We start from the raw sequence: 14,332 nt of genomic DNA on the forward strand, positions 1-14,332 counted from the left end.
TTTTCAGCTACCTATTTAACTGTTCCTTTACAAAATCTGGTTCCCTAGGGTCATCACTTTCACTAAATACATAAAATAAGCCTGTTCCATTCTCCTAAGAGATAAGACTTACTGCATCTTTTTCCGGGTTGCAGACTTTGACCCACAGAATATGGTCCAAGAGCCAGTCGATGGGCTTCTCCTTATAGAACATAAATATGAATTCCACAATCAGAGTGAGGTCGGGTGCTTGAAACATTTTACCTGAAAAGATACTCCCAGTCAGTAACTGTAAAAGAAGCCAACCATCAAAATGACTTCAGTGAGTGAAGTCCATGCAACAAATACACTGACGCTTGTGCTTTCAACTATAAATCGTTATGAATAATTGTCCCATCTCTCTTGTCAAAAACAAATTTGCTCTAGCTAAGTTTAGTGGTCAACCTGATATAAAGGGAACTCTTGATTTTCTCTACTACAGAATCTATCATACCACCACCAGCCCAAAGGATTCAAGAAGAGATTGGACATGTTTCCTTCATGTCTCATTAAACTGCTTCTCATAAAAAAGGAACTTAAGTTTAAACAAAATTTTAACTGAATTAATAAAAGCAAAACATAAGGACTCCTAATTCTGTCTTCACTGAAGCCTTCACAAATATTTTTTGAGTTCTGAGTCTTGAATTTTGACATAAATGATCAACAAGGTCAAAGCCTCAGCCTCTAATATTTACAGATTTAAAGCATTATAGGAAGTGAAATATTATTCTCCGGGGTGTTTTCTAAAAACCCATAAATTTCCTTCAATCTTCAACTTTAAACATATTCTCTTTAGTTGGATGATTTAGGAATTTTAATGGAAAAAAAAAAAAAACTTTTAAAATAAGCACCCTGACTAGCCCATGAAAGCACCCATGAATACAAATTAATGACTGAACAAGAACTTCATGTACCACACTGAATACCAGGAATTCCTATTAAAAAGCCATTAATGCAGCATTCTTTTTAAAAGGACCTCAATCTTGCCAAAGCTCTGGGCTTTAAAACAGGAACTAGAGGCATCAGAGAAGGAACCAGACGTACTCCCAAAGACCACGGCTGGTTCTGTCAGCATGGAAAGTCAGCAAGGCTGCCTTGCAGAACTCCAGAGTAAATACTACCATGTGAGACCTCTCCAAATACTACTCTGAGCTGACTTCAACATTTTATACATGGACGTCTACCTAACTTATTAGGTAGTTATCATAACTACTTAAGTTATTAGTAAATTTCTTTAAAAGCAATCCCTTTCCAGAGAAAAAAAGAGACAACCTTTTTAAGGTGAAAAAACAGTCCAAGATTCTAAGAGTCACAGTTATTTCTGAAAAGTAAATGAATCTGCCACTTTTCTTACCAATGAATCCCAGCTGGGAGAACTCAAGTATCATCCATTCCTCAGAAGAAAGTTGAAGTGCAAAATTCTTTATGGTGTTAAAGTAATTCTGTTTGACAATAATATCATCTTCAAGCTAAAGAAAGTTCAATAATCATATTAATAAATCAGAAAGAGAAGGGAAGATTTAGATGGGACACTCTTTGGAAAATCTCAAGCACACTTTTATAATGACAATCAAGAAAACAATGGTCAAAAATGATGAAAATAAAAATAAATTTTAGGACTTCCCTGGCAGTCCAATGGTTAAGACTCTGAGTTTCCAATTCAGGGGGCCCAGGTTACATTCCTAGTCGGGGAAGATCCCACATGCCTCATAATGTGGCCCAAAAAAATAATAATAATTTTTTAAAAATAATAAAATTAAAAGGAAAAAACTAAAAAATAAAAATAAATTTTATTAAAGGGAAATGTAGAAAATAAAATAGCAGATGCACACAGCAAATCAATAAAACCACTCTCTCACTATGAGAAATTACAAAACAGTCCATGAATTACTCATCTTGGCCCTTTTATGGCTCCCAATAGGATTTCACACTAACCTATTTTCTTTTCAAAGGAAAAGAATTTTACAGGCCTTTAAAAAAATTTTTTTTTCCTTTTTACATAATACATGTAACAAGTCATTAAAAAAAAAAAAAAACACCTAGTTTTCCTTCTTTACCCTCCACCCTTCTAGTGGAGGTGACTAAAGTTCAAGGTTGGGTGTGCACCCACTGGACACCTTTAGAATCTACATACAACATGGGGAGACAAGACAGGTAAACCTACCTTAAGGTTCCCACCACTTTAGACTTTTATTAAACTGGACTTTTTCCTCCTAATATATCATGAGTATCTTTCCAGGTTAATAAGTATATATTTAAAGCAGTCTCTTCAATAGATTTACACTATCCCCAGGGATGCATGGACAAATCATCTGTTTGTTCACAGGCAGACACCCAGGCTGTTTCTCACTCTTTGTCAATGCAAACAGTGCTTACGTTTCACATCAGTGCTATTCATTTCTGTAGGATTGGCTCCTAAAAGTTCTCTTTTTATATTTTAAAAGGTATCCTCGAAATAATGAAGTAGCTGTAGCAACTCAGTGTAGCCGTTAACCCATGTGCTCTGCCATCACCGCGTGTGTTACTGGCAAGTTCATCAGTTCAACAGGGAGTGGACAGAGATCGAGGCTCCTGAGTGTCTGCAAAGACTTCTTCCCCCAAATGTTCAGAGAATTTTAAAGTCACAAGATGATTTCTTTTTTACCTACGCATACATTCTTTTACAAATATTCTTTACCACTGATGATTTTAATTATCCCAGGAAAACTCTTCCTTTTTCTAATGACACATTATCATTTTCAGTTATCTGCTAAGTAATTTTTACTTATTTCAGTATTTGGGTTTTTCACAGATTTGAGCCCTATAAGCTTTCTTCCTGTCTGTGAAGAAACAGTAGCCGTATTTGGAAAGGCATGATTTTGACTGGGGCTTCCCAGGTGGCACAGTGGTAAAGAACCTGCCTGCCAATGCAGGAGATGTAAGAGATGTGGGTTCCATCTCTGGGTCACGAAGATCCCTGGAGGAGGGCATGGCAATTGACTCCAGTATTCATGCCTGGAGAATCCCACGAACAGAGGAGCCTGGACATGACTGAAGTGACTCGGCATGCACGCATACAATTTTGACTCACCAGTATCTACAGGGCTTTGATTATGTTCCAGACACAATCCTAAAGCCTGGGAACTCATCAGTAAACAAAAACACAAGTTTTATACACTCAGAGCTTGTAGAGAAGCCTGGGGGAAAAACCAGAGCACAGAGTTCCCACTAGCACTTAACCTTGCTCTCCCAGAGATGCCCACGTTCACACCAAACGCTGACTGTGGATGCCCAAAGAAAAGATGACCCCAGATACCAGGCAATCCCACGTTTTCCCAACAAGCAGATTAGAAAACAAGCTTGGTACTGACTGACATATACAGAAGTGTAGATGAAACAATTAAATGCCTATTTAAATTTAGTACACTAAACTTGGCTATCACACACAAAAATCACTTTTATATTAAATTAGAAATATTGCTTTGTTCCACTCTCAGCAAACAACTGTGCTTTCTAAAAAGACTTTTAAAGATAATTGTATATCATATACAGCTATGAAAAAAAAATAGAGAGAGACCCCAAACAGTCCCAATATACATCTTCTGATAAAACTACAGCATGATATCACCATCAGTAAATTGGCTCTGACACAACTCATCCACCTTATTCACATCTCACCAGTTTTACACAGACTTAGTTGTGTGTGGGTGTGGTTTGTGTGTCTGTGTTTAGTCCCATGCAATCTGAACATGTGTGTGTCCGTCTGCCGGAACACCACTAGACCTGGGATACAGGACAGTTCCATCACAGGGATTCTCACGCTGCTCTTTATATTCACAGCCGCCTCCCCTCCTTTCCCTCCTTCCAAGCCTCTGGAAACCAAGAGTCTGTTCTCCATCTCCATAATTTTGTCATTTCAAGAAAGCTATATAAGGACTTCCCTGGTGGTTCAGTGACTACGACTCCACCTTCCAATGCAGGGGGTGTGGGTTTGATCCCTGCTTGAGGAACAAAGATCCCACATCCCACAGGGTGCAGCCAAACGTATTTTTTCAAGTAACTAAATTTTTTTATAAAGACTGGGTTCTTATTACTTTACTTCTTTCTGGCTGTGCTGGGTCTTCGCTGCTGTGCGAGCTCTTCTCCAGTTGTGGGACTCCTCTCTATTGTGGTGCACGGGTCTCTCACTGCAGTGGCTTCTCCTGCGGCAGAGCACGGGCTTCAGGACTGGTGGCACGCCGGCTCAGGAGCAGCGGCTCGCCGGCTCTAGAGCGCAGGCTCAGCAGTTGCAGCACGCGGGCTTAGTTGCTCTGCAGCAGGTGGGATCCTCCCAGATCAGGGATCGAACTTGTGTATCCTGCACTGGCAGGCAGATTCTTTACCACCGAGCCACCGGGGAAGTCCCAAAACTGGGTTTTTAAACTGAGCTAAATTCCCCTGAGATCCAAAAAGCCGTGTATCACAGTTCCTCTCTTTTCATTATTTGACAGTCCATAGTATGGAGGCACCAGTTTGTTGTTATAACCAGTCACCGGCCAAAGAACATATGGGCTGTTTCCAGGTTTTGCTATTATGAATGAGGCTGCTATGAACCTTCATGTATAGGTCTTTCAGGGAACATATGGGCTTCTCTGACATCAATGTTTCATCACAGCAAGACCCACTCTTGGAAAATCTAACATATACCTCATTAGTGATCACTAGTTTATACAGGGAAGTGAAAATACAAGGTTTTTCACTATGCTTTTGCACTATGTACCTGCAGAGTCTGAAAGAGGTGGAATATTACATTTTTGTTCCAATTTTTAAAATGTACAAGGAGAAACCAAAAACTCATGGTGGTTGCCCATGGGGGAGGGAGGAGACATGGGAAGACAAACAGGGATAAAAAGGAGACCTCTGTAAACATATCTTGTTTTATATAAGTTTTGATTTGGGAATATTATACTTTTTACAACTAAAAAAGAAAAAAATTGCTAATCACTGAATACAAATGGAAATAAATGAACCTACTTTCATATCAGGTTGTTATTAATGTGGTCACATAATATGAAGAACTGTATCAACTGACTTTCAAATATGGAATTTTGACTATATATCCATATCAGGATATACTCTTCGGGAGGGAAACAAGAATAAAAGATTTTTAATTGCATTTAGTAGTTTGATTGATCCTGTTATTTTGAAACTATTCTAGGTATTACTGTTGTTGTTTAGTCAGTAAGTTGTATCCGACCCTGTGACCCCTTGGACTGTAGCCCGCCAGGCTCCTCTATCCATGGGCTTTCCCAGGCAAGAATACTGGTGTGGGTTGCATTTCCCTCTCCAGGAGATCTTCATGACCCAGGGATTGAACCCATGTCTCCTGCATTGCAGGCAGGTTCTTTACCACAGAGCCACCAGAAAAGCCCATTCTAGGTCTACTATAGAATAAAAGAATTATGTTATTTAGATAATTTTACTAAAACCAAGGCTTTGAATGTAAGAGAAAAGAATATACATAAAATTCAAAAAAGTTAAACAAAAATATTATAATCTTACACTTGAATTGGGATTATCAATATACATGTGATTTTTTGTCCTCTGAGAAATAAGATGTTCCTTTCCTTACTAAAATACGTAGAAGCAAAGACAGTAGCCATGAGCATCTCCAGCGCACAGTGTGGTTCTAAATACTGTATACTGCTAAAACAAACAGGACTCCTTAAAGAAATGGCTGGTTCTACGTCCGGGACAGGAAATGCGCAAGACATGCCAGTCAATAAGGAAGTGATCTGGGTGATTACCAGGCTTACATGAAAAGAATACAAGAGCCCATTTGAAGAAATTCTCACTGGCTTAGGAAGGGCCAATTCAAGCGTCAATATCAATAATGATTGCAGAGACTTCCCTGGTGGTGCAGTGGCTAAGACCTTGTGATCTCAATGCAGGGGGCTCGGGTCTGACCTCTGGTCAGGAAACTAGATCCTGCATGCCCACAACTAAAAGCTGTCATGTGCCACAGCTAAGACCGGTGGAACCAAATAAATAAATAAATGAACATTTAGAAATAATGATTGAAAGACTGAGGCAAACCAAATCTAGTTTTAAAAATCCATGAGTTCACAACAATACTCTGAAAATGGTCACCACTGCAGACTGCTAAGGTGTCAACTTAAAAATTAATAAAGAGAAAGAATCGAGCACTTAATCTTCTTTTCCTTTGTAAACTATTTTTCAACATCACCAAACAGTTAAGAAAGGAGAGTCCTTTTACAGAAGAGCTCTATTTATAAGAACATTACAATTTATAGAATTAGAAAATTACCAGTTGGCAACCTCTAACAAAAAAAGCAATCTGGGGGAAAATAATTACAGAAGCTCAAACCATGCAAGAAATGGCTTCTGGGTAGCTTTTTAATGAAGGAGAGATGAGACTGACACCCCTACACCCATGGATTAAATCTCAGCATCCCTAAAAGTGGGGCAAGCTGACTCAGCGTGCATCATGGTGTGATACAGGAAGAACGAGGCAGTACCACCCATGAAGTGTCTGCATCACCAAATAGTTTTCCAGAAGACTGTCTTCAAGTCCAAGTCACTTGCAATAGAGCACTTTATGAATCCGGGTTTGCGGCTGTCATGGAAAACTTCGTGACAAGCCACAAGCAAAGCAGTAAGGCAGGTGGCGTTTTCTTTTCCCTTTAGATGTACACCTGTGATGACCACAGAGTAACCACTGAGTCTAAGATAGACCCACTGGACATTCTTAAAATTACCCTATTTGTCCAAAAATTATGCCTCGGAAAAGGTGACTATAGCATGTTAACTTCCCTGGTGGCTCAGAGGTCAAGAATCTGCCTGCCAATGCAGAAGACACAGGTTGGATACCTGGGTCGGGAAGATCTCCTGGAGAAGGAAATGGCAACCCACGCCAGCCTGGAAAATCCATGGACAGAGCAGCCAGTCAGTGGGCTACGATCCACAGGGCCACAAAAGAGTCAGACCTGAATGAGCGACTAAACAACAACTGTACGTTAAGTTACAGCAAAACACACTTTGATACAGTATGTACAGCACATTCCTGTTATAAAAAGGGTCATATTAAATGAGTTAATGTGTGGAAAGCATAAAGTGTAAAAAATAATGCCGGACAGGATAAGTGTGCAATAAATGTTAGTTTATAGCAGCTGTTGTTTTAATATCTCATATAATACTGCAGTATCTCATATATTGACCTTGCTTAGGGGAAATTTTCCTAACCACCCTCTTTCTTAACCCTGTCCTTTCCTCAATTTCTTAAACATGAACTTTTCCTACATTCCCTCCCAAGAGCTTTATTGGTTCCATTAATTGTTCCCCTGGAAGAAAACTGAAAACAAATTTCAAAAGTAATACAGCTGCACTTTTTAATGCTGTGTATAAAGTTCTTGACCATAATGTAAATATTTATATACTGGGCCTGGAACAAACAGCAAGGTTCAACCACAATAATATTGTGTGTGTGTGTGTGTGTGTGTGTGTTAGTTGCTCAGTCGTGTCCTACTCTTTGCGACCCCGTGGCCCATAGCTCTTCAGGCTCCTCTGTCCATGGGATTTCCCCCAGACAAGATTACTGGAGGGGGTTGCCATTTCCTTCTCCCGGGGATCTTCCCGCCCAGAGACTGAATCCGGGTTATCCGCATTGCAGGCAGATTCTTTACTGTCTGAGCCACCAGGGAAGCCCACAATAATATTGGGGATATGTTAAAATGCTTCAAAATTATTATTATTATTTTAAAAATCAGACTTCTCTGAAGCATTTGGAGGAAACCCACTACCTATATCTAGGGTACCGTGTTTTTATGCACACAGCTGTTGTATCCTGTAATAGACATGTCATGCCCTATCACCATTTCTATTTTTCATCCTGTGACTCGAGGAAGGGTTCATGCCCACTTGAATACAGCTGGCCCAAGGTACAGCATCATGAGACAAAAGTCTGCCCTCAAGAAGTCCGCTTTTCCATGGGATGCCAGCCCCTTTCCTTCCATCTTTCTTTCCCTCCCCAGTCCCTGCCAGCAGCCACCTAACCATTTCCTTCCTAATTCAGAGACTCAGGGCTGCTCCTTGCCACTCTTATCCACACATCCTCCCAGCACCTAATAAACTTTTTATACTGAAAAAAAAAAAAAAACCTGACACACTTCATGTGCTATATACCTCTCAGGGGTATCTGCATTTTGAACAGGGATAAAGATACCTGATTGAAGAAGTGAAATCCCAATGCATAAATTTAAGCTTAAGTATTAACTGAAGAACACTTGGAAAAAATAAGAGCTTCCTAGAATTACTTAAGCTGTTGCCCACCTGGCTCACTTAAAATCTGCATCACGATGGACTTACTGTTTCAGCCATGCTACTGAAAGTCGCAGCTGTGTGCGTGTGTGTATGTCTGCATTAGTTACTCAGTCGTGTCTGACTCTTTGTGGCCCCATGGACTGTAGCCCGCCAGGCCCCGCTGTCCATAGGATTCTACAGCCAAGAACATGACAATAGATGCTGGCTTTATAATCCTGAACTCAAATGCAAATGTGCACAAAACAACTGTCTGCCTTAAGACCACTAAATCATTAAGAGATAAACCAGGGAGTGCAGCTGCAGAGCCCACGCTCTTAGTGATGTGACTGACCCTTCTGCTCTGCTACACTGTTATCATCTTAAATATTTTAGAGTGCTCATGCTTTTGAAACTCCATTTTAATGAAAATATACCCTCGATATTACTTTTTCTCTAAAAAAGTGTGGGAAAAAAAAAAAAACTAAAGGAAAAACTTACCTGGATGTAGTATGTGCCTTTTTCCTGAGCATACATCATTAGAAAACAATAATCTAGGTTTTGCTTTGTTCTCCATCTGAAATAAAAATGTTCAAAAATAAGTTAGGAATCAGACTCAAAGTTAGCAAAAGAAGGTTAGATGTATATTTTATAATATATAACAATGTTATAATATATGCACTATATATAATATCACATATACTGTATATATGATAATATGATATTATACAAAATGTACAGTTATATATTGGTTTCCCTGGTGGCTCAGTGGTAGAGAATCTGGCAATGCAGGAGACATGGGTTTGATCCCTGGATTAGGAAGATCCCTTGGAGAAGGAAACAGCAACCTGCTCCAGTATTCTTGCCTGGAGACTCCCATGGACAGAGCAGCCTGGAGGGCTCCATAGGGTTACAGAGTCAGACATGACTTAGCAACTAAACAACAATAGTCATACATCAGATAGATAGGTAGACAGATAAATAAACGGATGGAACCACACATACACGGTGTATCCACTTAGGAAAGAGTGCAAGAGAATTCACTTTTCTTTAAGAAGGCTTTATCAAAATACATTCTCAAAAACACTAATCCTCAAGATGTCCTGAGGGAAAAAGGAGTCTAATGTCTAGTAAGTTTGGGAAGGACATATATTTCTTTTCTAGAGACACATTAATATATTAGAAGCATTGAAACATTCAGCAGTAAGTAGCATCTGTTGAAAAAAGTTTTTAATTCAATATTTTCCAAATTTTCTTGACTACAGGCCCCCTTTTCAGTAATATCTTAATGTCTCCATGAACTAGTGCTTCATATATAGGTAAAAGTTTTTTTTTTTTTTTAATTTTAAACATTGTATTAAAATTTACAATATTAGGTCCTTTTGATGAATTCTTGGTAGCCTACAGAAACACACTGACCAGTGCTGAATATAGAAAAGTGGTTTTTTAAAAGCCAGTTAAAACACACACACACACACACACAATAGAACTAAAGCTCTGAACTACTAAGTAAACTTCTCCAGAAAATACCTTATAAGCTGTTCTGAATTTAATGAGTCTATTCATTGGGTTTTTTTTTTTTTTTTTAAAACAAACTCAATCCTAAATGTTTTAAGTAACATATTCATTGAGAGACAATTAACCAATTATAGAGACATATCTGTCTTTGTGACAAATTAACAACTCAAGAAATACAATAAATCTCTTCCCAAAACACTATTTTTGTCCTTTTTTCTGGTTACAGACAATCCAAAAATGATGCTAACATCTCTTAGATTACTTTGTCTTTAACAACAACACAAGGAAAGCTTCTAACTCCTTCAGTGTTAGAGATTTAGAGATAAATAAATTAATGGACTGTTTTATTGCAGCATGATTCTGCAGAAGATTATTATTGTTTTTATGACTTTTATTGAATCAGTTCTCATTTATGTTTCATACAGACATGAGATTTCTATCTGGACTAACTTTGAGTTATATTGAATATACTCTTAAGAAAAGTTATAACAGCACAGAGCAGCATGGTTATAAAATTTACTAGGTTGACCAAATTCAACCTCTCATCAGGAACTCCACAGAATTTCCAACCAAATGATCAAAAAGGCATTAGCTCTCACTAATTAGTTCAACCCTAAAATGAGGGCTTCCCTGGTGGCTCAGACGGCCAAGAATCTGCCGGCAATGTGGGCGGCCTGGGCTCGATCCCTGGATTGGGAAGATCCTCTGGAGAAGGAATCGCTGGCTACCCACTCCAGTATTCTGGCCTGGAGAATTCCAAGGATAAAGGAGCCAGGTTACAGTCCATGGGGTCACAAAGAGTCTGGACACAATTGAGTGACTTTCACTTTCAAAATGAGTCAAGTTTTGAAAAACAAGGATGACAGTTATTACATTTTATACTCACAAAGGTGGGAGATTTTAAACACCACAGGCTCACCTTACTCTTTCTTTAGAATCTCCAAATGTCTCCTTTAAGTTTGTCAGGTCAGGATAATAGCTTTCAGGAGGTGATATTATTTCCACCAAGCCAGAACTGATTTCTTTAGAAAATCTGTCATGAGAAAGGTGGGCTGAGTTATAGAAGTTCTGTGGGATTTTATATCTTAATGATCAACCTAGGTATTTAACAGAAAAAAACACCAGCAAAGTCTCTGCTACAGTCACAATGTGGAAAGTGAAGCAGCTCATCACCCATTCGTTGAAATTCTAGGCCAACTGCAGGGACTGACGTCCCCAAAAAATCAGAATTCTTAAAAAGCAATCAAGGTGCCGCAGAAAATAAGAAAGAAACACAGCCTAATGTATGTGTATGTATACCAATATACACATATGTTAGCAAAACCAGTGTTTTCATTTTCAGGAAGTCTTAGCTGTGGGATACAGACTGTATGTCACTTTAAAATAGTATTTCTCACCTGGGGGTGATCTTGTCCTGTGAGGGTACATCAAACTATGTCTCGATGTCTGCAGGTTGTGCAAGATAGGAAAATTTGTCCTAAAGTTTTAAAATCCATCTTCACTGATTCAAATGTAATTTGCTTTGCATCTGCCTTCTTCCTTACTTCAGGTTTGCAAATCTCCACAAAACACAACTACTTGCCTTTACACAGTTTCCTGGTGCTTCACCGCCCTTTTTCCTGGGCTTGGTTTTCTTGCACACTGAGCAAGAAGGAACCAACAGAATCCTTGAATAAGCCCCTCAGACCTGCCCATGTGCTCTGTGGGAAGGGGGACCAATGATTGCCTGGTACCTATATTTAAGGATTCTACACCAATTTGTGCTTGTATAAAGGCTGCCAAGAAAGTGAGCAATTGAGGGAAAATCTAACAAATGCACAATTTAATCCTGAACTATGCATATATTTGTAAAAATTTCTGGTTTTAGCACACTGATAGACAAAGATAGAGCCATATTATCCTAGAGTTGGCAAACTCTTTGGCTCCTCTTTTGTCTTGTCTAATTCACATAAAAATACGTCTTTTGGGGGCGACAACCGATACATTTCAATCAAGAAACCCATAGCAGGACTAATTTTATGATATCACTATGAAATCCACAAGGGCAGTGTTATAAAAACTAATGGTATCAGCGATGATGAGTCGGATAGCATCACCGACTCAATGGACAGGACTTTGAGTAAACTCAGGGAGAGAGTGGAGGACCAGGGAAGCCTGGTGTGCTGCAGTCCATGGAGTTGCCAAGAGTCAGACATGACTTAGCGACTGAACAAGAACAACAACGGTATCTGCAACTTACTAAGCTGTCCACCTATTACCTGCTACGTGCTCCACTCACAACAAATTATTAATACACCTTTGCATATTTTTAGACATTATTTGGCATTGAGGTTTGAAACTGCTCCCTGACTAGCTGCCCTGACAGCAGTAAATTTTTCTCTTGGTAAACAGAGCATGAAAGATTTAAGTGATCTCATTTAGTGTCATTGTTACTCAGTCTCTAAGTCGTGTCCAACTCTTTGTGACCCCATGGACTGTAGCACATCAGGCTCCTCTGTCCTCCATTATCTCCCGAAGTTCATGTGCATTAAGTCTGTGATGCTATCTAACCATCTCATCCTGTGCCACCTCCTTCTCCTTTTGCCTTTCAGCTTTTCCAGCATCAGGGTCTTTTCCAATAAGCTGGCTCTTTGCATTAGGTGGCCAAAGTACTGGAGCTTCAGCAACAGTCCTTCCAATGAATATTTGGGGTTGATTTCTTTTAGGATTGACTGGTTTGATTTTCTTGCAGTCCAAGGGACTCTCAAGAGTCTTCTCCAACACCATAGTTTCAAGGCATGAATTCCTTGGCACTCAGCCTTCTTTATGGTCCAACTCTCACATCCATACATGACTACTGGGAAAACCACAGCTTTGACTAGATGGACCTTTGTCAGCAAAGTGATGTCTCAGCTTTCTAATATGCTGCCTAGGTTTGTCATAGCTTTTCTTCCAAGGAGCAAGTGTCTTTTAATTTCATGGCTGCAGTCACCATCTGCAGCAATTCTGGAGCCAAAAAAATAAAATCTGTCACTACTTCCACTTTTTCCCCTTCTATTTGCCATAAAGTGGTAGGACTAAGTGCCATGATCTTAGTTTTTTTTTTTTTTTTTTTAATGTTGCCTCTCTCTCTACTCACTGTCTTCGAGGTTAAAGACTGTTATTTGATAGTGTTATATATGACATTCAAGTCTTTTCTATAATGAAATACATCAATGTATCCCATCAAGTAACCCGATATACATATGTATACTTTATGATAATTTACATATAAAAGACCAGTGGTAGGTGATCTAATGAACACTGAACTCCACAGAAAAATGAACTATAAAAGGAGGTACTTTCTTTTCACAAAAGGCAAGAGATCATAGTAACTAAAATATTTTCAATTCCATAATTAAGAACTTACTCTTTCTCCAGGTTGGCTACAACACCATTTACATAATCAGTATCTGTCTGGGAGAGAAAAAAAAAATTATACCAACATTCATGTTTCTATGTTTTTATATCTTTATTTCATATTTAACTTTTAAATCTGAACTTAAATAAACGATTAAAACATTCATTGGAAACATGAAATTTTCAGATAACTTATGGGATTTGCATAAGTTGTACTCTATGACCCTGCCATATGTCACTGAGTATTTACCAATACAATAAGCAGATTCTTAAGTTTTTATTGCTTTCAATTGTCTCTGTCTCCATTCAATTCAGCAGAAAAAAGTGAGCACAGAAACTATTTCTACTTCTGCAACATCCAAACCATAAGTAGTGAATAAATACCAGACACAGCATGCAATAAGGAAAGAATTTCCACTTGGAATCATAAAATCTAGGTTCAAGATTTGTCTCCCGAGCTACTGGTCTGTGTAATCTAAAATCACTATGCTGAGCCTCAGTTTCCTATCCTATTTAAAAGAAAAAAGGGTGGAGGAGATAATATCTCAGAGACTGACATTAAATAAAAAAGCTATGTAATAAAAAGCTGTGTTATTCTTTATTACTTTTATTATTTTATTTTTAGGCTGATAATGAGAATCCAAGTCAAGAGCGTGTTAACAAATCAGAAAAAAAAGTTTAACAAACCTGTCAACTTCTAAAGTATATACAGGTGGACAGCCAATACTCCCAAACAATTTTAACTACAGTGATAGCTTAAAATGCTCAATTGTTAAAAGGAATCAATGATAATATATAATATGATCTATGTTACAAAGACTGCCAAAACTCTTCATACTTGAGGAAAACAAAACTCACCAAAAAAGATAAAGCTTTAAGCCTGGATATTACAAAACCACTGAATTTTTTTTAAAAATTGTTTTAGCGGAAGTCTTTTTAAAAAAGTATTTCAACTGTAATTTCTGTTCATTGAAAGTAACTCCTATTTTACTGTTAAAGACGTAAGAGTGAGGCAACTTATTAAGAAGGTAGCCTTCAAATTCCTAACAAAGAATTATGGGAATACAATTAACACACAACTCAAAACCCTCCATCCTTCCCCTACACAAACCCAAACACATCTCACCACTCATCAGGCTATGAT

The 14,332-nt window shown here is 38.5% G+C and overlaps 1 protein-coding gene across 4 annotated transcripts in view; it reads right to left on the reverse strand.

The window, feature by feature from the left end:
• MGAT4A (alpha-1,3-mannosyl-glycoprotein 4-beta-N-acetylglucosaminyltransferase A) overlaps positions 1–14,332 on the reverse strand; it is a 124,867-nt gene that overhangs the window by 21,505 nt on the left and 89,030 nt on the right. For all 4 annotated transcript variants that reach the window (XM_044925633.2, XM_025260681.3, XM_044925634.2 and 1 more), the window contains 5 exons: positions 13,199–13,245; positions 10,730–10,843; positions 8,794–8,869; positions 1,373–1,487; positions 113–243 (listed from right to left, as the gene is read on the reverse strand). In XM_044925633.2, the coding sequence (XP_044781568.1) occupies positions 113–243; positions 1,373–1,487; positions 8,794–8,869; positions 10,730–10,843; positions 13,199–13,245 (483 nt within the window). The remainder of the gene's footprint in view (positions 1–112; positions 244–1,372; positions 1,488–8,793; positions 8,870–10,729; positions 10,844–13,198; positions 13,246–14,332) is intronic.

Source organism: Bubalus bubalis, chromosome 12 (assembly GCF_019923935.1).
Source record: "Bubalus bubalis isolate 160015118507 breed Murrah chromosome 12, NDDB_SH_1, whole genome shotgun sequence".
Lineage (NCBI taxonomy): Eukaryota > Metazoa > Chordata > Mammalia > Artiodactyla > Bovidae > Bubalus > Bubalus bubalis.